Source organism: Pyxicephalus adspersus, chromosome 9 (genome assembly GCF_032062135.1).
Source record: "Pyxicephalus adspersus chromosome 9, UCB_Pads_2.0, whole genome shotgun sequence".
Classification (NCBI taxonomy): domain Eukaryota; kingdom Metazoa; phylum Chordata; class Amphibia; order Anura; family Pyxicephalidae; genus Pyxicephalus; species Pyxicephalus adspersus.
The window spans coordinates 33508138-33535543 of NC_092866.1; the positions used below are offsets into that span (position 1 = coordinate 33508138).

The 27406-nt window shown below is 41.7% G+C and overlaps 1 protein-coding gene and 1 long non-coding RNA gene across 5 annotated transcripts in view; one reads left to right on the forward strand and one right to left on the reverse strand.

The window, feature by feature from the left end:
• LOC140337598 (uncharacterized) overlaps positions 1–27406 on the forward strand; it is a 402692-nt gene that overhangs the window by 351259 nt on the left and 24027 nt on the right. The gene's annotated exons all lie outside the window — the stretch shown is intronic.
• The window catches only part of MUS81 (MUS81 structure-specific endonuclease subunit), a 160637-nt gene that overhangs the window by 127159 nt on the left and 6072 nt on the right, over positions 1–27406 (reverse strand). For 3 of the 4 annotated variants that reach the window (XM_072421314.1, XM_072421315.1, XM_072421311.1), the window contains one exon: positions 6555–6680. The exons of the other annotated variant lie outside the window; for it this stretch is intronic. In XM_072421314.1, the coding sequence (XP_072277415.1) occupies positions 6555–6635 (81 nt within the window). In that variant the 5' untranslated portion in view covers positions 6636–6680. Of the gene's footprint in view, positions 1–6554; positions 6681–27406 lie in introns of those variants that run through there. 4 annotated transcript variants of the gene reach the window in all.

Consider the following 27406-nt stretch of genomic DNA (forward strand, 5'->3'; position numbering starts at 1 on the left):
CCCTGTTCGGACATATTTCTGTAAGTTACAGGTCTACAATTTAAAAAAAAAAATTCATGAAAAACAGTGGATCACTTTTGGTACAGAAATCTAGACCTCAGTGTAACGCTCAGGTGGTTAAGGTTTAATTGACGTGCAGGCACTTTGAGAAAATTCTTTGGTTTTGTGCGGCAGTTTGGGCACTCGGGCTCAAAAAGGTTAGCCATCACTGACCTAGGAGCTGTTGCTCCATTTGTGACAGACTCTGCACTGAACCAAAACTTCCATCTTGCTTCCACTCATTTTCCCAGTAACAATGTTTGTTTGTTTACAAGGAGGTATAACTGTTTACTTACAGTTTGTGGTTACTATAAAGATTTAACTCCTTTTGTTTTCAAACACCTGTTTTTTTATTAAAAGTCCACTTGTTTCACAAGCCAAACAGTGAGCAAGCTCAAAATGAGTGCCCCAGGAACTTAAATCACATGTGAAGCTTGACCACTTCCCCTTGGAGGTCAGCAAGGAAAAAAAGCTGTTTAAAACAAAACTGACAGTCAAGCAAACACCACTGCCAAATGCACAACATGCACAATATCAGCCTCCTGTTTTTTCTAACTCCACTTGTAAGTCCACTTGTTTTACAAGCCAAACAGTGAGCCAAGGGAGGCAATGTGGTAGGTATGGACACCACCCACTATGGATCCATATGCCTCCAAACTTGAATAATGCGAAATGGTACCAACACATTTCATTTAATGTGTTAGAAATATTCAAGAATGAATTATTTTCCATTGTGTGGGACTCCTATACTACCAACACTATTTACAAGAATACAAAAGATTATCTTTTAATTAAATATCCTCTGACCCCTACTTTTTATATTCTCCCGAAAGTATGGTGTGTTGATCAACTTAACAAAATATAAAATAGCTTTCTTGTACACGTGTATTTTATACTGTGGTCAACAGTGCTGGCGGGCCGCATATTATTGATTTTTTGACAGAGGCTGCAAGCCGGTGGAAATCTGAACATGAGCCACAATTGGCCCCTGGGCCGGACTTTGGACATGCCTGGCCTAGGACATCAGGATCTTAAGTTAATTATGTGTATAGACTAGATTAGCTACATTCTCTCGTTCCGCAGTTACTATGTAATATCTATACATACCTAACTTTTGCATTACAAAAATGTAGTTTTATGTTGCAACAACATATACAATTACACATAATTCACCTGAGTCCTTGTTCAACACACATGTACACTTAGAAGTGTTTCAGGCACTTGCTTTTGTGTTTGTGGCTCTCCGCTGTCTCCCGTTGCAGAAACCAGCAGTAGTTGCCCATCATGTTGGGGTTGCACCGGCCTTGATATCTTGTTTCCATAACAGAAACGTACTGGTGGAACCTCTCCCCTTGTTCATCACTCACATCACCCAAATTTTGTGGGAAGAAATCCAGATGGGAATGTAAGAAATGAATTTTAAGTGACATTCAGCAGCCATGTTGGTATGCTGTTAGCATGTAGTTCAGGAGTTCAGCATGTTTTTCGGCTCGTTGGTTGCCCAGGAAGTTTTGTGCAACTAGCACAAATTATTCCCAAGCAGCAAATTCAAGTTGGTTGATTTTGTCGGGTGGCGGAAGGTAAACTTTCTGTGGATCAAGGAGTGATTTATGCTTCACGTTGTACTGCCCAACAGTATGTTCAGGTCTGGGTGGCCATTCTTTCACTTTGTAATGGTTGCTGTCATCACCACTGTTTCACAGGCACAGAAAGCACAAATATTTTGTATATCCCAAATGCAGGCCAAGAAGGAGTGCCACCACCTTCAGGTAACCACAAACCTTCCACTTGTGTTCTGAATAGATAATTAATTCCAAAATGACCTCCATGGATTTGTAGGTCTCTTTCATTCCCTCGGCATGAGCAAGAGAAACATAAAGATTTTGTTACCTTTATACAACAATACAGCTTTCAAACTTGCTTTGCTCAAGGTCTATGAACAATCTCCACTGCTCTGGTATTTATTCACAACCTAACTTCATCATCAGATCAGTCATGTTGGTACAGAAGCAAATGTCGTTTTGCAGCTTGTACTAACCTGCGAACTTCGTGTGACGATCACGAAAGTGTGAAGTTGTCATTACTTTTTGTAGCAAATTCCACTCCTTTAATCTGGAGGCTAACAGTTCAGACTTCTCTTTTGACAAAGCCAGGTCCCTTACTAGATCATCTAAATCTGTTTGGCTTATAAAATGTGGCTAACCCACTTCAAATTGGGGTTCATAACATTCATTAACATCGACATCATCCCCCTGTTCCTCATCCGACATGTCAATGTCAGTAGCAACAGATGTAGGAGGGACTGGCACTGGATTCTCTGCATCATGTGGCACTGGCTTCAGAGCAGATTCACAATCAGGATAGAAGATTTTTGCCTTTGTCTTCTATGAAAACCCAGCAATTTTACTCATACAGAAGTAGCAGTCCCAGTGGTCTTTTGGCTCACACCAAACCATAGGCATAGCAAAGGACATTGTATTCCTTTTCCCATTTAACCATAGTGTTAGGCCAACGTAACACACCTGACAGCAGATATGAGGTGCCTAGCTTTTATCCAGATCTCCAATTTCACATCCAAATACTTGTAAGCAAATATCACCCTCTTGGTTAGGTTCTTGCATTGATCACACAGCGTATAACTGCCACAAATGTAGCAAAAATTGTCAGGTTTATGAACACAGCTGCGCCTACTCATCTTTAGCTCAAAACAGACTCACTATGGCCTAGCTGGCCCATGCAGGCAGATGACTTCCTTGAGGAAGACTTTTGCCAAAATGAAAGGAGAAGGAAGAGCAGGAAGAGGAATAAAATGGGCCATTTTAGAGAATCTATATAGCACAACCTATATTTTGGTGAACCCATTAGAGGACAGAAGATAAGTTATAATATCTATGGAAATATGAGTCTATGGTTGTTCAGGGGTCAGAAGTGGCTATAAAGGAACAGAGGGGAATCTGCAAGGCACCTTGTGCTGGGCACACTCAGTGCAAGCAGCCACAAAAACACAGACATCCTGCTTCAAATTTGGCAACCAGTATTTGCGATTATGTCGAAGGTTTTGTGGTTCCCAGCTGCGCCAAACTCTAGCAAGGCCTGGGACCAGAAACAGTGGACCGTGCCTGAGATCTGAATCAGAAACATAATCTTGGTAAGTGGAGAGGAAATAGGTTTGCCCAAGAGACCCTCTTCCAAATTACCTAGGCACTGACGTTTTGGGTCCTTCTGCGGGCAGTTTGACTTGTAGTGGCCCTCTCCAGCGCAGTATATGGAGAGGTTCTGGACTTTGGAACGAGTGCGTTCTTCTAGAGAAAGTCGTGCTCGGTCTACTTGCATGGGTTCTGTTGCTGGAGGAAGGTCCTGGAAATTAGGAGCCAGTTTGATAGGACCCTGACTTTCTGAGACTCCTACGCTCGTTCCTAAGAAACAAATGTCCACCCAAATATCAGGTCATCGAGTGTAGATGGGAGGTCACGACCGGCAAGCTCATCTTTAATATGGCTTGTGAGGCCCTGCCAGAATGCTGCACAAAAGCTTCATTATTCCAATTCAACTTTGTTGCCAGTGTTCTAAATTTTACTGCATACTGGTCAACAGAGAAAGAGGCCTGACGTAGGCACAGAATTTCTAATACCACTGAAGAGGTTCGGTCAGGTTCATTAAATACCTTGCAAAAGTTCTGAAGAATGGTACTGAAGTCACTGAAAACTGGGTCCCCCTTTTCCCAAAGGGGCAAAGCCCAAGCCAGAGCTTCCTGTCAGGAGGGAGATGAAAAAAGCCACCTTTAACTGTTCTGTGGGGAAGTTCCATGGCTGCAACTCAAACTGAATTTGACACAAAGTAATAAATCCCTGACAGAGCTTGGGGTTGCCAGAGTAGCGAGGAGGAGTTGGGATCCAGAACGTGGAGTAGGGTGGCATGGAGGCTGGGACTGGAGCTGGTTCTGGAGTCTGAGGAACAGAAGCTGGGGTTGCAGGAGCAGAAGTAGGGGTCTGATTAATGGCAGACTGGAGTGCGTTAAGGCGTTTTTCATACCTTTGAAGAAAGTCCACAAGCCTTTATTGCAACGACTACTGCTGCTGTATTAGTCGCAGCTAATCTTGCATGAAGTCAGGGAGCAGATTGTCATTGAGGTCCATGGCCTGGAAAAAACTGTCGCGGTGCCGCAGAGCAGGACAGTGGACCCTCCGTGTCACCAGCTCATTTGGCACAGACGTGCGCGGCACGCAGAGTCTAAGCAGCTGCCCGGTCTTCAAAAGAGCCTCTGGAGCTGAGGATGTTACATTGCGGGCTGCTGCCAGGTTGCAGCCCCCATCCTCGCAGAGGCAGGTGACTGCTGACAAACAGGAATCAGACGAGGTGCAGGTACGTGAGACAGAATTAAGGTCAAACAAGTCAGAGGTCAGGGCAGGCGGCAAGCAGGAGTAGTCAAATATGAAAGCTAGGGACCAGGTCAATGGCACAGTCATAAGGAGGGTGCAGTGGTAGAATATATCAAATATCAAAGCCAGAGTTAGTACAAAGGAAATGATAGGTTGAAGGCGCAGGCTGGAATCGCAGGAACCTGGAACAGAGCCTAAAGCAACTCCCTGTTCAGGCAACTTCCTGTTGCCGGTCACTTCCTTTTAAAGGGAGGGTCAGGTGACCGACTGGAGCCATGTGACCTTCTGGCAGAGGGAGTGCTAGAGACGAGAGGTAGGTGGTGTTCACATCTCCACCAGCAAGGGGGAACGCGTCTGCAGAACACTTTGACTGGGAGTGACATGATCTGGACCAGAAAGTGAGCCGAGGAGATGATCCCTGAGCAGAGTTGGTGTGGGAAGAAGGGAAGCACAAGGTGGGTGATACTGAAGGGGGCAAAGATCCACTTGAAAAATTGTCAAGTACACTAAGTGACATACACAATACATTTATACTACACATAACATACACTCAACTTGTGATCAAACTTAAGCATTGCCAGGATGATGACAATGATTTTGTTGTCTTTCCTCCCCTGCTCCATAATTGCCCGGTTGGGAACCCGGTTTACACACCCCCTTTTTAGTTATATATGGTGGTAAATCTGAAATTTAGTGATGGAGAAAAGGCTTTGTATTCTTTTTTTACTCAACTGATATGAAAATTAACTAGTTTCTCAAGTTTAAAAGGAATCATACATAGGAAATGAGTTAGCAGGAAATAGGAGACAGGAAAAGACCCAGCCACTTGATATTGGAGGCAACAGAGGACACAGAGGTCAACGTAAAAGAGACTGAAGATGAGCGGCCGTGTTTGTGTTTCCTGACCAAGCAATGTGATGCTAATATATAACATTGCATTCTCACAGCAACCGTTGCAATAAACTTATAATAATTCCTTGCTAAAGGTTAGTGAACTTCTTCCTTAAAACTCCAGCCCTCCCAACCCTGAAAGTAAACAGCATTCAAGATATGATTTAAAAAGTCTACAAGCAGTTCTGATTGTCATCCTGATTACATTGGAGCAAACCACAAATGAGATAATAATTAAAAACCTGAAGTATTTCATTTTGAAAAATAGATGTGCAATATCTAAGGTCATTATAATAAAGTTGGTTTACATATAGCCAGTAACAGGTCACTAGCTACAAAAGAAATTGTCTTTTTAACTCTTGCTTTAAACTAAGGCTAGGAAATTGGAATGCTGTAGTTATGCCGAAAACATGTAGCTGCTTGAATCCTACTGGTAACATTTAACATAATAAGCCTAAAACAGTTAAAACTTCAGTTCATACAGGATTCCTAAAATACTAGTGTGCTGAACAACATTTCAAAATATGGTAGTAAGGTAAGATTTATGTTATCACTACATTAAGTATAAAAAAAATTTGCACTTAAGCACTGGGAGTATCCCACAGAACATTAAAGAGCAAACTGCTTCATTCACAAGCCTAAGCAGAAACAAACAGAAATGGTTTGACTAAAGGCCCCACATTTGAAGCAAAACTCATTGTAATCAAGAGTTTAAAATATTGGACTGTTACGAAAATAGACTGATGAGTGTATTTATCTGGTGAAAACCTCATACCTAGAGGCCTTAAACATTGCCCAATTGCCAACCCTAAGAATAATCAAAATGAACCAATAAAATAGAAAGTAGGGTTTTTTAGGCAAATAATTTCAATTGTATTTTTGGTGAAAATCAAAATAGTAACATAATTCAAAAACTTCAAACATTTTGGTATGACCTATGACTTGAGTCTTGGTCAATACCAACTTGGCCCTGAGGGGGCACTAGACATTCAGTTTCTAAATCTAGGTCATACCAAATTGTTTGAATTTTTTGAATTATGTTACCATTTTGATTTTCACCAAAAATACAATTGAAATTATTTACCTAAAAAACCCTACTTTCTATATTATTGGTTCATGTTGGACTGTTTCACCACCCAAAACTTTATTTTAACCCCCCCCCCCACCCACCATATTACACTATTGAATTATTAAATGATAAAAAATATATATGATAGGAGTTTCTATCACCTATAGAAACTATACCTGATGGTGGAGACACTTTATGGTGTCTGCTTCTAGGGATATGCGGAAAGGATTCCTTTTATGTAAGGTGGGTGACACCATTCCCAATAAAATTCCGGGTCATAAAGAGAAAAGTCCAAATATGACCTATAATAAAGAATACAATAGGGAGAAAGATTTATTAAAACTACTACGGATGTGTACTACAAATCAAGGGGGAAAACCAAAATATTTTTACTTACAAGATTAAAATCAGTCAGTAAGTGGAGCCCCAAGTTAATTTAGGAACTAAACTAAAAATTGCCAAAAAAAATATACATTTACCTTCAATCCCGCAGGGCAGTCTGATCCATCTGGGGGTGTCTTGCATCTGGTCCTGTGTCATCCCGGTATCCGTCCCGGTGCGGGCACTCCGGGCGCCGCCATCTTCTCCTCTGCTTCCGGGTTCTTCATCAGCCAAAAATCTGCCAAACTCACTGGGCAAGCGTGAGATCAGCAAATTTTTCTTTTTGCGTGAAAAGGCTCCTTCTTTGCATGCCTGAGATACTCGGTCTTGCGCAGAAGGAGCACCCAAGAGCCTCCCGGGATATGTGACGTAGGTATCCAAGGAGACTTTGCGCTCCCATTCATTCTCGATCGCCTAGGCGATGAAGAATTAGGGAGCGGTGCTGCACCCTTTAAAAAAAAAATGAATGTTTACCTTACATAAAAGGGTTGTCTACCCTTTTATGTAAAGTGAAATTTCTGAGTTAAGGTATGCTTTAAGATTGTTAAACCTGAAATATAACAAACAGAAAAAAGTCTGGTAAATTGGATAGCTTCCTAAATATTATAGCTAAAAAGAAAGGATGAGAATGAAACTTACTGGGAGGTCAGACTGTGTCTGGCATGCAGAGTAACAGGATGCCTCAGGTCAGCTTTGGATAGGCTGACACTAAGAGGCTCCTGCCTTAAAAATGGATACACCAGCGTCCTTGAGCATCGGATCATGCATGCGCCAAGAGTCTCGCACGCACAATCCGGGACTTCCTTTTGCCCTTATATGGCGTGAGGAATTTGGATAGTACGTGGGTGAGCTACGTAGGTGTAAGGAGGTGCTGAGAGGGAGGCTAGGATGGTTCAATGATTTGCTGTTTCTCCCAGAGGCAGGGTTTAAAAGGTGAAAGTTCCACCCCTAACCATCTTCACTTACTGAACAGCGGGGCCGAGACTGCCCCTGTGCTGCGAGCCTTGAGCATCAGGAGATTCGGTGCTTCAGACAAGGAATGGCGGCTGGTTAGACCAGGTGTAAGAACCTGGTATTGCCTGGCCGAGATGGGGGGGGGGGGGGGGGGGGGATAAGTAAAGAAGATTTAAGAAAGCCTGTGAAAACAGAATTAAAGAAAGGTTTTTTGTGTGTGAGTTGAAAAAAAGGAGGAATGATGAATGAATGAACTTCTCTCCCTTTCAAAAATAAATGAGGCAGTATATGTTGGTGTAATCATATGGGTAAGGCCTAAGGAGTGAGAATAAATGAGAACTGAAGGAGTTAAAAGGATGAGAATGTTGTTTGTGATGTTTGTGAGGGACTTGACATATCCACTTAGTTTCCGCTTGTAGGAGACTTTTGTCAAAATCACAGCCTCTACTATTCAGTGGAATATTCTCTAATGCACAAAAAGTGATTACTGTATTGTCAAATTCATGGCTGGAGCCAACATGATAGCTTATGGGAGTGACCATTTTTCCATTATTTATTGAGTAAACATGTTCATATATTAGGTTTTCTGAAGGCTCTGTTGGTTTTTCCCCACAAAAAAGCAGCCGTATTTACAGGCGATCAAAAAAATTCTCAATGGATGCACAGTTCACATGGGCTGTTAATTTTAATTCAATGGGGTATGCCATTAGGCTAGAATATAGCTTGGTTCTCATTAATCCAATTACACTGTCTGCATTGTCCGCATTTGAAGGTACCTGGGACACAGGGGAGGGGTGATGTCTGTTTATCCCCAGATTAAAAGCTAAAGACCAAGACATCTTTTAGAAAGGGGGATTTACTAAAAGTTATTTGAGGTTGTTGAGAGATAAATTCAGAAATTGAGGGGTCCGCTAAAAGGATGCCTTTCTGGTGAAGTAGATCATTACGATGAGATGTTTTGCCTTTGAGATATGCTTTCTTCAGCGGGCCCTTGCCGTAGCCTCTAGTGTAATATGGTTGTTTCTAATGCTCAGTTTCTATTAACGCTCAGTTCTCTTCATAGACTTTTGGTATATCACTAAAAAACATGTACCTGTACTTTAGCCAACACAACACTTGCTCTCATCATAATTGGCTTGGCAACCTAGCCATCAGCCTACAGATGCCCTGGGGGGTCAACTTTAATTTAACTAACACTCAGGTGAAAAAAGGCAGTAGATAAAAAGTAAACTTGAAACACTTGAACCACATCCAGACATCAAGAGACATGAAATATCCTCTTTTTGGTGAAAAAACAATTTTAAAAAAAGGATGACATGTCCTTATGCAAAACCAGATACTAAGGCTAACAAAACAGGACTTCTAACTAACGTGGGCTATCCACCAAAAAGGTGATCCCATGAGAAAGAGTTAACAAAGTGATGACGGTGGGGGTGTAGCCACAAGAGTCCCCCACTTATCCTACATTTCCCTTCCTCCACTGTTAAAGAGATATTAGAGTTCACAGAAGGTAAGTGGCCAGCTATGTGTAACAGGATAGCATGGTATAACAGTTATAGTTTTTCATATCTTGTGATAGCACCGTAGTGAAGAAATTTTAGGGAGAGTTAGCCACAAGGGGTAACAGCACTGCAACCTTACCGCCAACCTGAACGCAGCCTTGAAGATTTGTGAACTTTAAGGGACACCAGAGTGCACAGACAATTGGCAATATGTTTATTGTCATGAAAGTGGCCTCCAGGGGGTCCCCAACATGCAAACTCAATTTAGGGACCCTGGTCTGGAAATATCCCCACTTAATATGAAAATAGCCCTGATTGTTGTTAGGATTTTATGCTTGTGACCCCATATCAGGCAACTTGTTACATGTAGAAGGCTTAAATTTAGTTTAGTAGCAGCTCTTAGGGTCCCCTGTGTACCCTGAAAATTTCACATTTCATAAAGGTTTATACATGGGGGTAATGACAGCTGCATGGACACAGACACAGCTCTCATGCTGCTGCTAGAATTATCTCACAGTACAAGGTGGGCCGGGAGCAGCTCCCTCTCCTGGCAGCACAATCTCATCAGAAACATAGGGAATGTGAGCGCCCCATCCCCTGCAAGACAACGAGCAGAGAGGGAATGAGGAGAGGGCCGGATCTGACAGCTCAGTGGGGCGGATGTGGCCCGCGGGCCGTAGGTTGTAAACCCTTGTTTTAGTAGGCTTCCTATTGTATTTACCTAAATTTTTTTCATTTTCACCTACCTTTTGTTCATACTCTTGGGTGAACATACTAACACTTGGAACAAATCCCACATTGGAGCTCACATGGGGCCGCTTTGCTGCATCTGGCAAGGGGCACTTGGAGTCCATGCAAAGAACAAGTAAATCTTAAGACCATCAAGACATTCTGGAAGTGAAACATACTCTCCAGTGTCCGAAAGCTTTGCTCAGTCTCAAGCTAATGGATCCTCCAACAGGATAAACACCCAAAACACAAATAAATTCACCCAAGAATGGCTAAAAACATAATTTTATTCTTTGTATGAACTTCTATTACAATTCTTACAGAATTATAGAATTAACGTATAAAAAAAAAATTAAACATAGTGTAGGAAAGGCACCCTTTAAACTTAAAGGTGGAGTAGTTTGCTTAGGAACAGTAGGCTAAACTAATTGTTGATAGGTGAAGTCTAACTGTGAGCTACAGAAATCCACTTGCAGAGTTTGCCTTTAAAGTTTGTCAGTTTTAAGTTATTTCAGAAACAATTGTACAATTGTAGATTTTTCTTTATGAAAGATACCATCTAGTTTGTCCATGTTTGTACAGATAAACAATGGCATCCAAAAGCATTTACTTAAAAAGCCTTGCCAGATTTTTTTTCAGCCCCCCCAACATCCTCTTGAACAGCCTGCATCCTCTGTGTCTCCTTCTCGATGAGAACTTTTGGGTCTAATTCACCTTCTACTTTTCAAAGAGACCAAGCAAATTTCTGATTATCACTTTGTAGTATTCCTTTGTCTGTCATCCTCAAGCTAAAGATGTGAGGATCAACCAGCCCCTGGAGCAATATTGTTGAGCTTTAGTGTCAGTCCTTCAGGATGATTAGGTTGCTCTCCTGCCTTTGACATAATTTCTCAAACATAATTTCTCTGCAGACACTGAGAAGTCTTGTATTTATTTCTCTATAACCTGTGCTCACTCTCTGCACCATGGAGACAAATTTTAGTCATTTTGAAAATGTCCAGCAAACTGCTCTCATACTGAATAGGTTTGCTTATGGGCAACATTGTAGGAGTCTGCTCTTTCAGCTCTGAGATAAAATCTATCTAGCCACTATGAATATTCATCCCATGGTTCCGCCAATTTAGGTTGCACAATGGGCCTGATTTATGAAAGCGCTCCATAACTGAAGAAGTTATCATGGGTGAACCTGGGTGATCTAGCAAACCTGGAATGAATCTAGCCCACGACTGAAAACATGTGCCAAATAACAAATGATTTTAAGAAATCCATTCCAGATTTAGGATAGTCCAGGTTCACCCGTGATAGTCTGTATTCTCCAGTCTTTGAGAGCTTTAATAAATCAGGCCCAAAATATCTGTCAGCTGCAAATGTTATCTGCCTCCACGTTTACAGCTAAATCTTTTCAAATACTCCAGGCCTCGGTCCTGAACAAGTTTTCTTGCCCCAAAGCTCAGTACTCCTGCTGCCAACCCTCCATGATGAAACAATATACATCAAATTCTGGGCTCTAAGATTCATTCATGGGACAAGGCAGCATCTGTCTGGTAGGTTTTTGGCCCCAATATCTGATGTATCTCCTCTTCATTTAGCAAATCCTACTTATTTTTTCTTTGCATCCAGGACCTCAATGGGTGGGGAGGCACCAAAACAGCAAGGGTCTTATGTAGCTTACATTTCCTATGAAATAGCGTTTGAGCAATACATCGCTGTGTCTTCTTTATGTGCCTTAGGGAGCCTTGTGTCTCCTGTTCCTCCGTGACTCTTGTATGCATGTGTGTGTACACAGGTGTTCCCTATGTGATAAAGTGACCTTCCATGTTTCTGTGAGCTCTGGTCTCCTGTGTTCTTGCATTACTGTCTGTCTGTCTTTAGCTCTGAGATTGTCGGTCCACTTTTTACCTTCCTTCTATGGTTTTCATGTCTAGCATGCTTCAAGCCACAACCAGGAAAATTCACCAGTAAGGTCACACTTTATTGGGTGCTCTGGAGAAATCATGAAAGAGTGCTTAGATTCTGTGCCTCAGTCTCTTAAAGAGTTCACACATCTTAAGATATAGTATAGAGTGTGTGCTAGCTGTGCCTATATCCCTGTGGATTTAGATAGTTTTTCTGTGACAGGGAAAAGGATCCTGTAATTTTCACAGGCTTCACATACGCCTGGATGCATGTAAAGAAAGAAGCTGTTTTAAGAAAAAAGGCCATAGCAAGTGCTAAAAGACTACAATCCTGCCAAGATATACATTTAAAGCCCTTCACAATGTAGTTTTTTGTGACTGAAGAAAAACATCAAAATTAAGTTAAGTAAACAAAGTTGATGTTCAAACCTCAAAGTAGTAGAAATACTTCCTTTAAACCATTGGCAGTATTGTATGGCTGCATACACACTTTAGATTATTGTCGTTTTGACGACAGAAGACTAAAAGATAAATGAACAAGCGCTCTACATACAGCACTGTTTTGCTCAATGGAGATTGGAGGAGGAGAACAAGTGAGTGGCACACCCCTGCACTCTCCTCTCCTGGGTCGTTCATCTTCTGCCGTTCATGGATCTGCTGTAACAGATTCATGAACGATGTCGGGCAGCTGCTGTACATGTCAGATTCTCGTCCAAGACAAGCCCAACAGTTTGTTTCGGCCAAGAATCATCTTACGTGTGTACATATTAAATAATAAATATATATTTTCATGTTAAAGGCCACATTATAGCATTTATTCATGATATAATAAAATGATTCAAATATATATTTTAATGAACCATTTACTAGTAGATTCCATAGTGTAGAAACATGACCTATTGAAGACAGCTTAGGCTAGTATGTATGGACAACATTTAGTAAACCCTCATATTTTTTTATGTAATTTCTGCCATTACATAAAAAACTAATGTGTTATTCACATGAACACTAAAAAAAATTGTCACATGAGATAACACAATAGTGCTTCCTCCAGCACCAACAATGACAACCAGGCATTAAGACAGCACATAGTACTGATTTCCTCACCTGTTTTCTTTGCTTTGACAGGAAATGTGACTCAAGTAAAAATGCAGGAACTATTTTCTTGAATGATACATCCTGTGAAAAGCCTCACTGAGAACATCCCCTTCAAACTGAATAAAACATGTAAGGCATGCAATGGGACATTTGGACATAATTGAGAAAAAAAAACAACCAAACAGATACCCATCCAGATATACTATAACTTTGGTTGCCTGATATTTCCGCCTAATGTAGAGTTATTAGAAGGTAAAACAGTTAATTTAAAACTGTACTCCCAGCAAACCTATTTTTCACCCTTTTTACGTACCCATACTGGTGGCCATGTGACGCTCCAGCCCCTCTCTTCTACTGTTTTCAACAGGCATACACTTTCTTCTGGTGTCCTAATAACTGTAGCAGTGGCAAGGTCCTCTTAGAGCCTACAGATAATGATGTGATTGCTCGAAGACCAGCCACTGTGGGTGTACCTGAAGTAAATAAAATTGGCGCTGTCAAGGCACCACTGGTGTCAGTGGTTGCAATAATAATTCCTAGTACCGCAAAAGTAACCTTCAGAATCAATGTTAGTGAAAGCCATCGGGTCTAGCAACTCAATCTTACAGCACATCTTCTTCATCACTTATAATGCATTAAACTTCAACATTCAGGTGCACATCATTGATCCTGCTCATTTCGGATCCGCACTCCTATACTGGCCACCACTTCACCAAAGCCCACTCCTGCACTGGCCACCACTGCTCTAATACAGTTATTAGCTGTAAATATATAAACCAAATACTATAGTGCTTTCAGATTACAAAGTGTCTATACATTATCACTATTTCTGAGATGCATTTTGGACAAGTTGTGGAATCAGAAGAAATTTGTGAGTATCTGCATTCAGAGTTGGAATAATTGGACCAGCTCCTAAAAAAATTAAATTCTAATGATACACAATAAGTCTGAGTTATCCAAGCTCCCCAAGACCGGAGAAGATAGACTATCACTGGAGAACCTGGGTGATTCCGCAAACCTGAAATGGATTTCCTAAAATCATTTGCGATTAGCTGGCAAATGTTATCAGTCCTGGACCAGGTCCATTCCAGGTTTGCTAAATCACCCATGTTTCACACATGATATTCTATCTTCTTCTTTCATGGGGAGTGTTAATAAATCAGCCCCTATATGTTAAAATTTCCTATTGCACATATATCAGTCATAACAAAGTACTCCTTCACTGCTGGACTAAAGCCTAGTAAGTTGCTTCACTAGCAGGAATAAAACCAGCTAGCATAATATTTGACATTCACATATTATTTTATTCCAAAATATTATGTATATTAGTGTTATTAGTATAACTGATTTTTTTTAGCTTGTTTAGTTTTTGTTTTTTTACTATTTATAGTAATATCAAAAGCTGTTTTTTAGATGTTTACACCGGTATTACTGGTCCATTGAATTACCAATTAGGTAGTGTGTACACCTCACACATGAAGGAGATCTTTCAATGTATTCCAAGATTGGGTACCTCTTGCCCACAGTGCGTTTCAGGGTACCTTTTAAATGACCACTAAATTACCTTATAAATGACCACCAAAGCATGTAGAGGATGGAGAGATGACTGGTTGGCTCAGTGTTAGGAAAAGTCCCTGGGTGTGTGGAGCTTGTGGGGCATCTGCCTTGGTGAGCACAAAACAAACAAAGTGGAAATTTAACAGCTTTATAGCTCTAAAAATGCTGAGCTGCATGATAAATGACAATCATTTATTTGCATTAGCAGCAATGAAATGGTATGTATGGTGCATGCTTTTCAAAAATATAGACATAATTAAATATACATTATTTATTAATTTTACATTAATTACAATATTTTATCACCATCAATTAAGGATGTTTATGATTTATTAGCTAATATGAAATTAGTTGGAGTTTAGTTCAACTTGATTTCAATGGTTAGCAACACATTCCTTTGGAAATGGACTGATCTTCCAGGTCGCCAGTAAAAGAAAATGGGGGCTGAGTAAAACATTCTAATTCTGTCAGTTTTTTGATGCAAAAAGTGATCCTTTTTTTTTTTTTGCATAGAAATTTTTGTTTATATTGTGGGCCTGTAATTCTTAGGATTAACTCCCAGGTATAATAATTATATATATTTATTATAATCATAAATAATAAAATAATACATAATTATAAAAAAAATAATAAAATAATAGACCACAGCAATAAAATTTTTCAAAAAAAAATATTTTATCAAAAATTTCTCACTGAAATTTTCCAAACAAGGGTGAAATATGATTGATAAATATTTCGTATAAATTTAATGCACATTTTAGAAAAAAAAAATTTTTACAATTGTAGGTGTGGTAGATTTTGAAGCAGGGTGCTGCACAAAGTCCAACATCAGAGTCAGGACAGTAGAACCTGCGTTTCTTCCTTCCTCGGTCATGGGTCTTTTTGAGCAGCAAACCACACACATCCTTGTAGGTGCTGCCTTTTTCTGGGTTGGTTGGATGTATTCAGTGAAGTGACGACCGGTCAGACGTTCAGGGTTGACAACGGTGGAAGCATGACGTCCAGGTCTATTCATAGCCACTGATGGTGTTTGGTGGTTCTTGACTATGGATTCGGAAACTTGCAAAATGAAGCCTGAATGATTTACAGGCCTCTGACTATTTTCTTTTTTTGTACAGAATGTAGGCATTCCATAGGCACTGCTCAACTAGATGCCTGAAAATCTTTTCGTAGTACTTCTTTTGCCGTTTCTTCATCACTGGGTAGAATGTCATGGCTTGGTCAGCTCTGTCGACACCTCCCATGGTGTTGTTGTAGTCAATCACCACCTGTGGCTTTATCACTTCTTTCCCACGTTTTGTGCGTACCAGAACGGTGGAGGCATCATGGACAGTACTGATCAGGCACACATCTTTCCTGTCACGCCATCTCAGGGCCATCATTTTGCCTTTCTGCCAGGCAACAATTTCTCCTGTCTTCAGCTTCCCTTTTGCAAACAGTGATGGCAGGTTGCGCCGGTTAGCCCTAACGGTTCCATAGCCATCTGTTCTGTGTTGCAGAAAGAACTCATAAAGCTCAGGAGAGGTGTAGAAATTGTCAGTTGTGACACAATAGCCCTGATCTAGCAATGGCTCAATGAGGGATAGCACTGAAGATGTTGCCAATCCATAATGGCTGTATCTGGGGTTGAACTGTGTCCCTTTTCCAGTGTACAGTACTGTATTCCAGATGTAGCCATTCGCACAGCATACAGGTTTTCAAACCAAATCGTGCCCTCTTTGACGCAATGTACTGCACCCAGCTGAGCCTCCCCTTGTAAGCCATTAGACTTTCATCAATGCTGATATCTCTTTCTGGCACATAGGTTTGCTGGAAATGTTGTAGAATCATCTGAGACACTTCCCAAATTTTCTTCAGTTTAGCTGCAGGATGGGTAGTCTCATCAAATTCTTCATTGTTTGCAAAGTGCAGGTACTTCATGATGAGGGAAAAGCGGTATTCTGGCATGACTGTTCCAAAGAATGGAGTGGAAATCATTTTATTCTTGGACCAGTACCACTTCTGCATGGGTTTGCCCACAACTCCCTGCAGGATCACCAAGCCCAAAAACAGCCAAATGTCATCCTTGGTTCCCACTTTCTGACCTCAGGTGTGGAGGTCAGATCAAGGTCAGGGCTAATAGTGGGCAAAATGTAGATCAGGGCGCTGGGCAGTGATGCTTGCTGCACTAAAATGTGTATTTAAACTTTTATTTTGTGTTTTGATGTGTTTTGTATTGTTAAAAAATTTTTAAAGCAGATTACATAGCAATCTGCTTTTAAATTTCCTGCTCCAGAATCCATCACCCGGAAGATGTCACATGGGGATGTCCCCGCCCTGCTCATTCCCCCGAATCCACCAACGAAGCTGTTCGCATCACCCAGAGGATGCGAGGGTCACATTTTCCGGGTGATGCAAGCAGCTATAGTAAATTCCGGGGGGTGATGCCAGCGGGAAATCACCGCTGGCATCATCCCCGGAATTTACTATTGGTGATCACATCTGCAGTTAGATGTGATGCACCATACAGAAATCCTGCATGGTGCAACGCATCTCACTGAAGATATGCGCAGCGGCGTGACCCCGGCGTGCCCCCCAATGGACCAGCGCCCCGGCATCACAGCGGGATTGTCCGATCGCTGCTGGAGTGCGGGGCAGAGGCAAGAGGGGCTTCCAAAGTTACAGCTTTTTGCTAGTTTTTTCCGTCCCGAGTCACACTTGGGATTACCGCTTGGGGGGTAATGTAAATATATAGAGAATGAAGAAGACAAGAGAGACAAGGTTAAAGACAGACTGACACAGGACAGAGAGAGTAATGAGATGACCCAGAGATGAGACTGGAATGCAGAAAGAAAATGTGCAGCAGAAATGTCTAAAGTTCTGAAGTGAAGCTAAGTAAAAATAATTGTGTAAATTACTGTTGTATGTTTAAAGCAGTGAAAAAGTGTAGCATTGTTTGCCTGTATTGATGATGTATTCCTTGTTTTTCATCAGTGCTTGTTCATACCCGTTCTGTATACATTTTTTCACTTTTAGTAAGAATGTACATATTGCACCTTAATATTGTGTATTTGCCTGAACTCCCTTGGAAACTTATGTAGAACCAAGATTAAAATTTAGCATATCAAAACATTTTGGAGCTCGGGATTACACCAGTTTCAACTGGAGTTGGCATTGTTTGATACCTTTGCTTATTAAAAATGTTGCGCAGGGGGTGTGGCCTGATGGCGGGGGAATAGGATGCACAGCTCCAGAGCTCCGTGTCCCGCCTGGGGGAATTCAGCTTGTGTAAGCGCTACAGTGCCTTTTTCTTATCGCCCTTGGGACCCAAAGCCAAGGGGGCACAGAAGGGACACCCCGGCAGAGGCGATTCCTCATCTGGAGGCATCCCCGGGTTTTTTGCTGCGGGAGGCCGCAGCGACCCCGACAAGGCCTCAAAGCCGGGGGCTCGATTTTTGGCCGCATCCGACGCACGGACACCCGAGTCGCGATCTGTACAGCCACAGGCCGGCCTTCAGCAGGAGCCTGATATACAGGGCTCAGAGGCTACTACCCCACCACCATCAGAGGTCCGTTCTGCTTCTTCTATCTGCAGCCCCTGCTTACTCCCTACACTGGAAGAATCTTTAAGTCATAGCCCTGTTGCAATGGCTACTGAAGAGGAGTGGGATTGGAAGGTTCACCTTACCCACCAGGCAAGACCTGGAATATAGTATAGGTCGCTTGGAAGCAAGTTGTAAGGCAGAGTTTCAAGCCATGCGACAATCCATCCAACAAGTGACCAGGGCCACTACAGCTCTTCAAACCCAATGTGCTGATCTTTCTTCACAAGTCATGTTCCTTGCGGACATTTTGGAACGACATGAAGCGCAAATTAATATGTTGTATTTATTACATGATGATGCTGAGAATCGCAACAGGCGGAACAACATCCGTATAAGGGGTCTACCTGAAACTATACTGAATTCAGAATTGTCGGCAGCGGCCTATTCTATATTTGCTAAACTCCTTGCTGTTCCTTTCGATGTTGATATAATGATAGATCGGATACATAGAACTCTGGGCCCACGCAGTACAAACCTGCAACGTCCTCGAGATGTTATATGTCGCATCCACTTTTTTAGAACCAGGGAAGACATCATGAAAAATGCCAGAGAATCTACCACTGTCGAATATGCAGGGGCACAGATACAACTGATGCCTGACCTCTCTAAACATACACTGGATCTTCGCAGGGCTCTTAAACTGCTTCTAACAGTTCTTCCTGAATGGAACATCCCCTATAGATGGGGATATCCCTTCCATCTCATTATCAGATTGGGAGGCAGAACCCTTGTTCTTCGTGAGCCATCCGACTTACCTTTGCATTGTACGGGATTTACGCCTTCCTGACATCATATTACCTGAATGGCCCACAGCGACCTCACTCCTCATCAGCAAACCGGCTGCATCGCAAGCTCCTCCACGACCTCCGCCTGATAGATCCCTAAGTGCTTCACCGGGTCATCTTTCTCCTCCTACTCCTCCAACATGTTTGTTCAATCCACACTGATTTCTTTGACTTGCAAGTCAAGTGATGTTATCGGAACCTTCTATTTACCATCTTATTTACCCACAAACTCTCTAGGCCACTATGTGCTATTGGACTACCCCTAACTTTAACTCTTAAAGCCATCTACCGTGTTTAGTCGAGTGAACTGACTACCTTCAAGAAGAGATTTTAAGTTCCTGTTTAAGAAGTTTCTCATTTCCTGTGGGACTTTTCATCTACTGGTAACTATGTCAAATTTTCTACTCCCTTCCAGGTTTTAGATAATGGATGACTAGTTATTGTTTATTACTATAGGTTCTGCTGACAGTTAGTTGGCAAATTTGAAATTTGAATTCTAGATTACTCGGTTGACATGCTCTGGAGCCACTAGTGGGTGCCTGAGCTATAGTGTTCTCTCCTACTCTGTCAGCCCTATTATGGTGCCTGGGATGCCTAGGCTGCTATCCTGCAGACTGATGGTACATACTCTTTTTTTTTGTGTTGGCATAGTACTTGGAGGTACCGCAGGGATTTGGTGAATGTCTCTTTATATGTTGATGTCATCTGTTTTCCTGCCCTGTGTTTTAGCCAATATGCTTGTTTGTCTGTTTGCCTCCCCCCGCCACACGCAGACACTTCCCCCACATAGGCCTACCGTCTTGTTGGACGGTGACTTGGGATCGTTGGGATCCCGCTCTTGTTTTTCACCCCACGGTCGAGGACATAGCCCGTCTCGCCCGTCTGGTGCCCCTTCCCTTGTCCTTTCCACCCAATGTCATCAATACACAATCAAGCACAAACTTTGAGACTCCGCACCCTTAATGTGAAGGGTCTAAATAGCCCGAACAAGTGCTCTCAATTATTATATGCTCAACACAAAGCGAGAGTGAATATCTTAATTCTGCAAGAGACCCATTTTCAATACACCAAGATTCCCTCTCTCCGCAACCGCTATTATTCCACATGGTGTCATAGCTCCAATCCTGAATCTAGAACTAAGGGAGTTTCCATAGCTTTCCAAAAAATGCTACCAGTACAGATACTAGACTCCCGCTCTGATCCTCAGGGCAGATACCTGATTCTCAAAATCTCTCTTTGGGATAAGAAATTTACATTGGCCTCTATTTATGCACCCAATCATCAACCCACAACAGCCATATCTCAATATTTGGGGATTCTGAAAGGGTTCGCGGAGGGAACCATCATAGTGGGTGGAGACCTAAATTGAGTACTGGACCCCGCGCATTGATACCTTGTCAGGGAAAACCCCGATCTCGTACTCCAAATTAAACTCCCTTCGTTCTAAATTGTACAGTCTTGGATTAATGAATATATGGCGCATCCTGCACCCCACAACCAAAGACTATACTTTTTACTCCAATCCACACAATATGTACTCCCTCATAGACTATATTCTAGCGAGCCACTCTGGTTTGACCATTCCTCAGTATCCCTCTCACTCCAGATTCCTCAAATGGGCCCTAGAGAGTGGACATGGAAGTGTAATGACTCCCTGTTCAAGGATTCTCTTTGCGCAAAGTCGAATCTTCACACGATTACCAATTTTATTGGGCATCACGCCACAGATCCCACTCCCCTTCCTTTGCAATGGGAGGCTATGAAAGCGGTTGTTCGAGGAGTCCTAATACAACAAGGAACCAGGCTTAAAAAGATAAGATCGCAGGATATTAAACTCACATCTGATAAAATCCGCTTCTTGGAACGCCTACATAAACAAAACATGGCCCCTGATGTATTTTTAGAACTGACAGTTGCTAGAACTCACCTTTTGAAACTGTATAATTTAGCACACCAACGCCACCGGGATCGTTTCCGTAAATTAATATACCAATATGGGGATAAATGTGGCACACTATTGGCACAAGGTCTGCACCCGCGCACATCCACCACATATATACCATCCATCCAGACCACTAATGGCGGGTTGACATCCATTCCCAAAGAGATTCTGCAAACCTTTCATAAATATTATGCAGATCTCTATCAAATCCGCCCTACTCATGCGACTCCCTCCTCCCTGCAAGAATATATAACTAAAACAGCTCTTCCAACATTAGACCCTGAGGTGATATTGCAATTAGAATCCCCATTTACTGAGGAGGAGGTCTCTGCTGCCTTACATGCCACACCGACCGGAAAGAGCCCTGGCCCAGATGGATTTACTCCAGGGTTCTATAAACTTCACGCCCTTAATCTTGTCCCTTTCATGACTAGAGTATTTTCTTCTATATCTATTGACACGCCGTTTCCATCACAGAGTCTGGAAGCGCATATTACGATCCTGCCCAAGCCAGACAAAGACCATACATTATGCTCTAATTACAGACCTATATCATTTATCAATGTTGATGCAAAAATTTTCTCTAAGCTGATTGCCAATAGGTTGTCACCACACATGCCCTCGTTGATCCATAAGGATTAAACTGGGTTCATTTATGGAAGAAAAGCTAGAGACAACACTATTAAGACTATTCTGCTGACCCAATTTGCCAAATCTACAGGTGCCCCCATGTGCCTTCTGTCAGTAGACGCTGAAAAAGCCTTTGACAGGGTTAGCTGGCAGTTTATGTATTCAGCGCTACGTCAGGTGGGCCTGGGCCCCAGTATGGTTTCCAGAATTGCGGCATTATATTCTTCACCCAGAGCCCGTGTGCGGGTTAACGGTGCTCTTTCTGACTCTTTTCAAATCAGGAACGGCATGAGGCAGGGGTGTCCTCTCTCCCCATTTCTCTATGCCTTAATTATGGAACACTTGGCTGTGGCCTTGCGCCACAATCCGGACGTTAAGGGGGTCAAGATAGGTGACACACAATATAAACTCTCCTTATACCCGGATGACCTACTAATGTATATAACGTCTCCTCATATCACGATACCTTCTATAGTGAAAGAATTTGACAAATTTGGTCTGTATAGTAATTTCAATGTAAATTACTCCAAATCTGAAATTCTTAATGTTACCTTAGATTCTACTCAAATGTCAGCCATACATACTAATATGTCTTTTCGGATTTGTAATGACGCCATTAGGTACCTGGGTATAATGACTACATCGGATCCTTCTAAATTGTTCACGTTCAACTACTCCCCAATGTATAATAAACTTCAATCTGATCTTCAGAAGTGTGATTCCCTGCCTCTTTCCTGGCTCACTCGCATGAACACTCCTAAAATGGATCATCCCCAGATTGTTAAATATATTTCAAACGGTTCCCATATTCTTGCCAAATGTGTATTTACGTAAAATACATTTGTTTCTAAAATTTTTGTGGCATAAGAAGTGCCCCAGATTGGCATTCAGTACCCTGGCCAGGCCCAAACATAGAGGAGGAGCAGGGGCCCCAGATATTATATCCTAGTATAGGGCATCGGTTTTAGTATGCCTTATAGACTGGTTTCACAACAGGGAGGTAAAGGAATGGGTACTGCTAGAGGAATTTTTATCACCAATTAGTCTCTGTTCCCTACCGTGGGTGGACCGTACGTTGTTAAAGCTAACTTTTTCTATACCTTCACTCACCATTGACTTACTACATAATTGGGATACCCTCCTTAGATTGGGCAAACTGTCAACGAAACCGGGACCCATGACACGGTTATTTGATAACCCTGTGTTCCCTCCGGCAATGCGAGCCACAACCTTTCTATCTTGGCCGCTTCGTACGACCGTTATCTTAGGAGTATATTACACAATAGACAGGTTCCCCCTATGTCCTTCCTTGACCTTCCAAACAAAAGCAAGTTGCTATCCTGGCTCTCGTACAGGCAACTAACCTCATTTGTAGCCTCCTTTACTGACTTATCCTTACTACATAGAGGTTTGACGGAATTTGAGCAGTTAGTTAGCTCGCCTGCTCGCCCCTCCCACGCTGTTTCCAGGTTGTACGGGCTGCTTACTCAGAACTCTGAGTCCACTGGCCCTATATACACCAGATATTGGGAGAGGGAAATGACTGGACTCATAACTGCGGATGATTGGGAAAAATCATTTGTCCTCACACATAAGCTTGCATTAACCTGTAAGGCTCAAAAGGTTAATATTAATATTATATCCAGATGGTATTATTGCCCCGTGGACTTACATAGAATCTCCTCCACATGATCTGACCGATGTTGGAGACGCCACTCACAAAGAGGGACAATGCTTCATCTGTGGTGGGAATGTCCAATTATATCCCGCCTCTAGGACACAATTATTCAGATATTTAATGACTGCATGGGGTCTACCGTACCCAATACTCCCAAAGTAGCTCTCTTATCTATGGTCCCGGGCTTACTCAAAAATATCAAAAGAGGCGTTTTACGCCATTTTCTTACAGCTGCTAGGGCCATTATTCTGAGATTATGGAAGCAACCTGTTGCTCCTTCTATAGCAAATTGGGTCTCTGAACTTGAAAAAATCTGGTATATGGAAATGTTGGTTGCGGGGGATAATGATAGAATGTAACAATTCAAATAGTATGGTCTACCAGGGATTGGTTTAAAGTATCTCCCCGACTCCAAACGTATCTATCTTAGCGACCATGATTGCTAGTTGGATTCTTATCCTGGCATTGAGGGTTATTTTCTACCTCTTCTATCTCTGCTTTGTGTACTCCCACCCCTTCCCCCTTGGGCTGTCTTGTTATGTATGTTTGTTTTTGTTATATGTTTTTTTTACTCATTATTTGCTGTCTAGATTATATCCTGTGCCATATGCTTCTATGAGAATTTATGTTGTTTTTTATGTAGTTGTACTAATACATGCAATACTGACCCATAAGGGCTCTTACTGTTTATTGTTATGTTTCTCAGGGTCTATGCTGATTATAGCATTTATATTTTCTGTTTATATGAAGCCAACACTGATATGTATAAATAGGATTTATGTGTTGTATGTTTGAATTTTTTGTTATGTAAGTTATGTTTTTTTCTGAAAATTCAATAATACTGATTGAAACAAAAAATGTTGCGCAGATTGTTAAGGGGAAGTAACGATGCTGAAAAATTATTTGGAAAGCAGGGGGTCTGACTTGCCTGTTTGAGCCACAGATAGTCCATGGACTTCTGTAGCAAGAGGACTGGCTAAATATGCTTCTCCTTTAAATAAAACTTTGGCTCTGATGGATTTGCTTTACTTTCCATGAACTTTAGCCTTAAATTTGGATTCAGTAAGGGAGAAATACAGGCAGTAGCCATGCTTGGTTGGCATTTTCTCCATGCCCTTCATGTGGAATCTAAAATGAGGAAAGAGGCCAAGTTGGAAAGGGAACTATTGAGAGAGCAGCTTGCAGTGGCATTGAGTGTTTGCAGGAAACTGCTTGCAAGGCTGTGGAATTAGAAAGTGAGATATTAACAGAAAAGTCTGCAGTGGCCTCAGTGTTCAGACTGCTGTGGAAAAACCTGAAGATTTGAATCAGAGGTGTTGTCACAGTTAACAGGGAGGGGAGGGAAACAGAAAGGTAAATACAAGGAACTAGGCCTCAAATGGCTAGGGAAAAGGGAATAGTCACCGCTTACAGACACCCTAACCTAGCCCTAACTCCTGACAATATGAATATCCCCTAATGGTGGGAATACTCATACACGGGAACCTAGGCCCTTGTAGCCCTGCATACCCCTAGGAGTAGTGACTGGGCTTGAGACTACTGGTTCCCTCCTTGATGAAAGAACCAGTGTCTCCCTGAGGCCTAGTAACAACCAAAGAACAACAAAACACCAAACGTAGTTCAAATTATCTTAATAGCAAATAGAGAACCAGGAACTCTGGAGAGGACAACACACCAGCTCTTCACATCCCAGAAGTGAATATCAACCGCATAGCATGAAGTGTGAGGCCAGACTAAATGGAGGAGCAGTAATAACCACCAGCTGCAGCTGATACAAGGGGTGTGGTCATTACAAACAACAACACAGAAACAAGTAAAAACAAATAGACAGTCAGATAGGGAAGGGACCGTGACAGGTGTATAGCCCTCAAAACCAAATCTAATGATGCCCTAACAAAAGACAAAGGCTGCAAGCTTGTGTGTAGAGGTAGGGCGTATTACACTAGAATTTCCAATGAGCCAAGAACTGTGAGTGTGATCAACTTCAATAATAAGCGACATGTTTGATCACACAATAGGAAAGACCAGATCTGTGATCTCTAGAAGCTGTGGACTGATTTACTGAATATGGAAGTTCCTAGAGAGGAGAGAGATAGGATACCCTTACCAGATTTGCTCAAGAGGTGGAAGTAAGTGGTTGGGACAAGTAAATTCAGTTGCATCAGATGTTTTTGTTTTCATAGACAGGGACATAAAGCTAGAGCGTGCCATATTGTGAAAAAAGGGCCAGCAGCAGGTTAGTGTGTCCAGGACAGCACGGAGATAGAAACAAATGCATTCTTACCATTGGAATAGAAGGCCTTGGTGTGAAAGTATCACCAGGCAAAAGTGACCACCCTACAATGATTTAAGCCCAGAATTGAGCAGAGATACAAAGTAGTGTATTGGCCTAGTTGAAAGGAACAAATAATCTGCTTTGTTTTACATTTTAAGGTGATAAGGATCGAGAGTTGGGGCACAAAGAATTAATGGCAAGACCAGATGAGCAGTTCAGATGGGATGCCGAGAACTTGAAAATGAGGAAGACGCAAATGAGTTCCTGTGGATGACAGAGAGAGTGGACTTCCAATTAAGTGTCTCCCATATGGACTGAAAGACAATGGTTTGCCAGCCCGACTGTAATAGGAAATGGGGCCTAGGTAAAACAGGTAGGATAAGGTAAACATAAAGAGACTGAAGAAGACAAAGAGAGACAAGGTTAGAGACAGACTGACCTAGGACAGAAAGAGTGATGAGATAACCCAGAGATAAGACTGGAATGCAGAGAGGAAAGGAAAAGTGCAGAGAGGAAAGGTCTGAAGTCCTGAAGTGCCAAATTTACCTGTCTAACTTTACAAAACCTCTTCATAAACCCTGCATTCCCTGGCTTTGTTTGTTCAGTTTTCCTAGAAAATCCAGTATATAAATGTATGAATATTTAAAATGTTAAAAAGCAACAGATTTTGTATTAGACACTTAACTGTATTATAATATTGTGGAATCAGTCTAGGAAAATATTTATTAGATAGTACACCCTTTCAATATATTGTAATATCAGCATTTACAGAAAGTGCACATATACTACACAACTGGCTTCCCCACTGACTATTACTGTCAACAGATAGCATTTATCATACATATAAGTATGTCTGTCTCCTCCAAAAGAGCCACTTGTTCCACAAAAATTCTGGGATAAAAATATTGTTCTCTGTGGAAAGAAGTCCTTTGATTTCCTGTTGTAACTTGAGAACAGAAAGTGAAAGGGAATTTCCCTGGAAGGGTGCAGACACTAATATTATAACCCACAAATATCAATTAGGAATGCCCTAATTTGCATAGGATTTTTTTTTAGCATTTTTATTGATTCTAACATCTAATCCAGGGGTCGGCAAACTCCGGCCTTTAGGCCAGATACAGCCCAGGAACTACCGGAGCCTCCTCCTTGCTGTTGCCCCCCTATTTAGAACTTAAATAACGGCCAGCATTGATACTTCCGCAATGCATATAGAGGGAAGGGACTTCAGGGGCGGTCCCTTTTGGTGGGCGGAGCCATTGAGGTGGGACTCAGAGTCCGGCCCAGTGTGCTCTCACCCACCCCGGAAATGGCCTATTGGCCATGGAAGTTTGCCAACCCCTTATCTAATCTATTGAAAACATCACAAAGCATTGCTGTCTTATGACAAATAATGGCTATGCAATGAAAAAAATCTTGCCATGTGTTACTAATAGTAGAATTTCTATATACTTTCTATGAAGCCACTATATCAAGATCAAACGTTGACTATTAATGACAGAAATATATTTATTGTTGAGGTTTGTTAAAAATATATATTGATGAGAAGGCATATATTTAGCCTAGACATAAACTGAGTTCTGATATCTGGGCCTTGGTAGCTAATGTTACATTCCAAACACACCCAGTGCTATCTCTGCTCTAAGTATGGCCTTACACACCCTACCTGAGGCCCTGTATCACTGTGCAGGTATCTGCAAGACCCAGGGGGCAAAGGGCACCAGTCTAGTGTACTGAAAGTAAATGTACACTATTAGTATGTTTTTTTCTCAACATATTGAAGAGCTATAACACAAGCATTACTGTTTGAACAAAATTCTTTCCTTCAGTAAAAAAATTGTAAGGAATACAGGTTGAAAAGATTACAACTTTTATTTTGTTCTATTAGAACAGTAGATGATGTTTCTTTCTATGAAGATGTTGATATGGCTTCATAAAATCCACTTGAGCAATAAATATACTCACACTAACAAAATAAAACCCCTTTATAAACAACCATACATGTATTTGTGAACATGAAA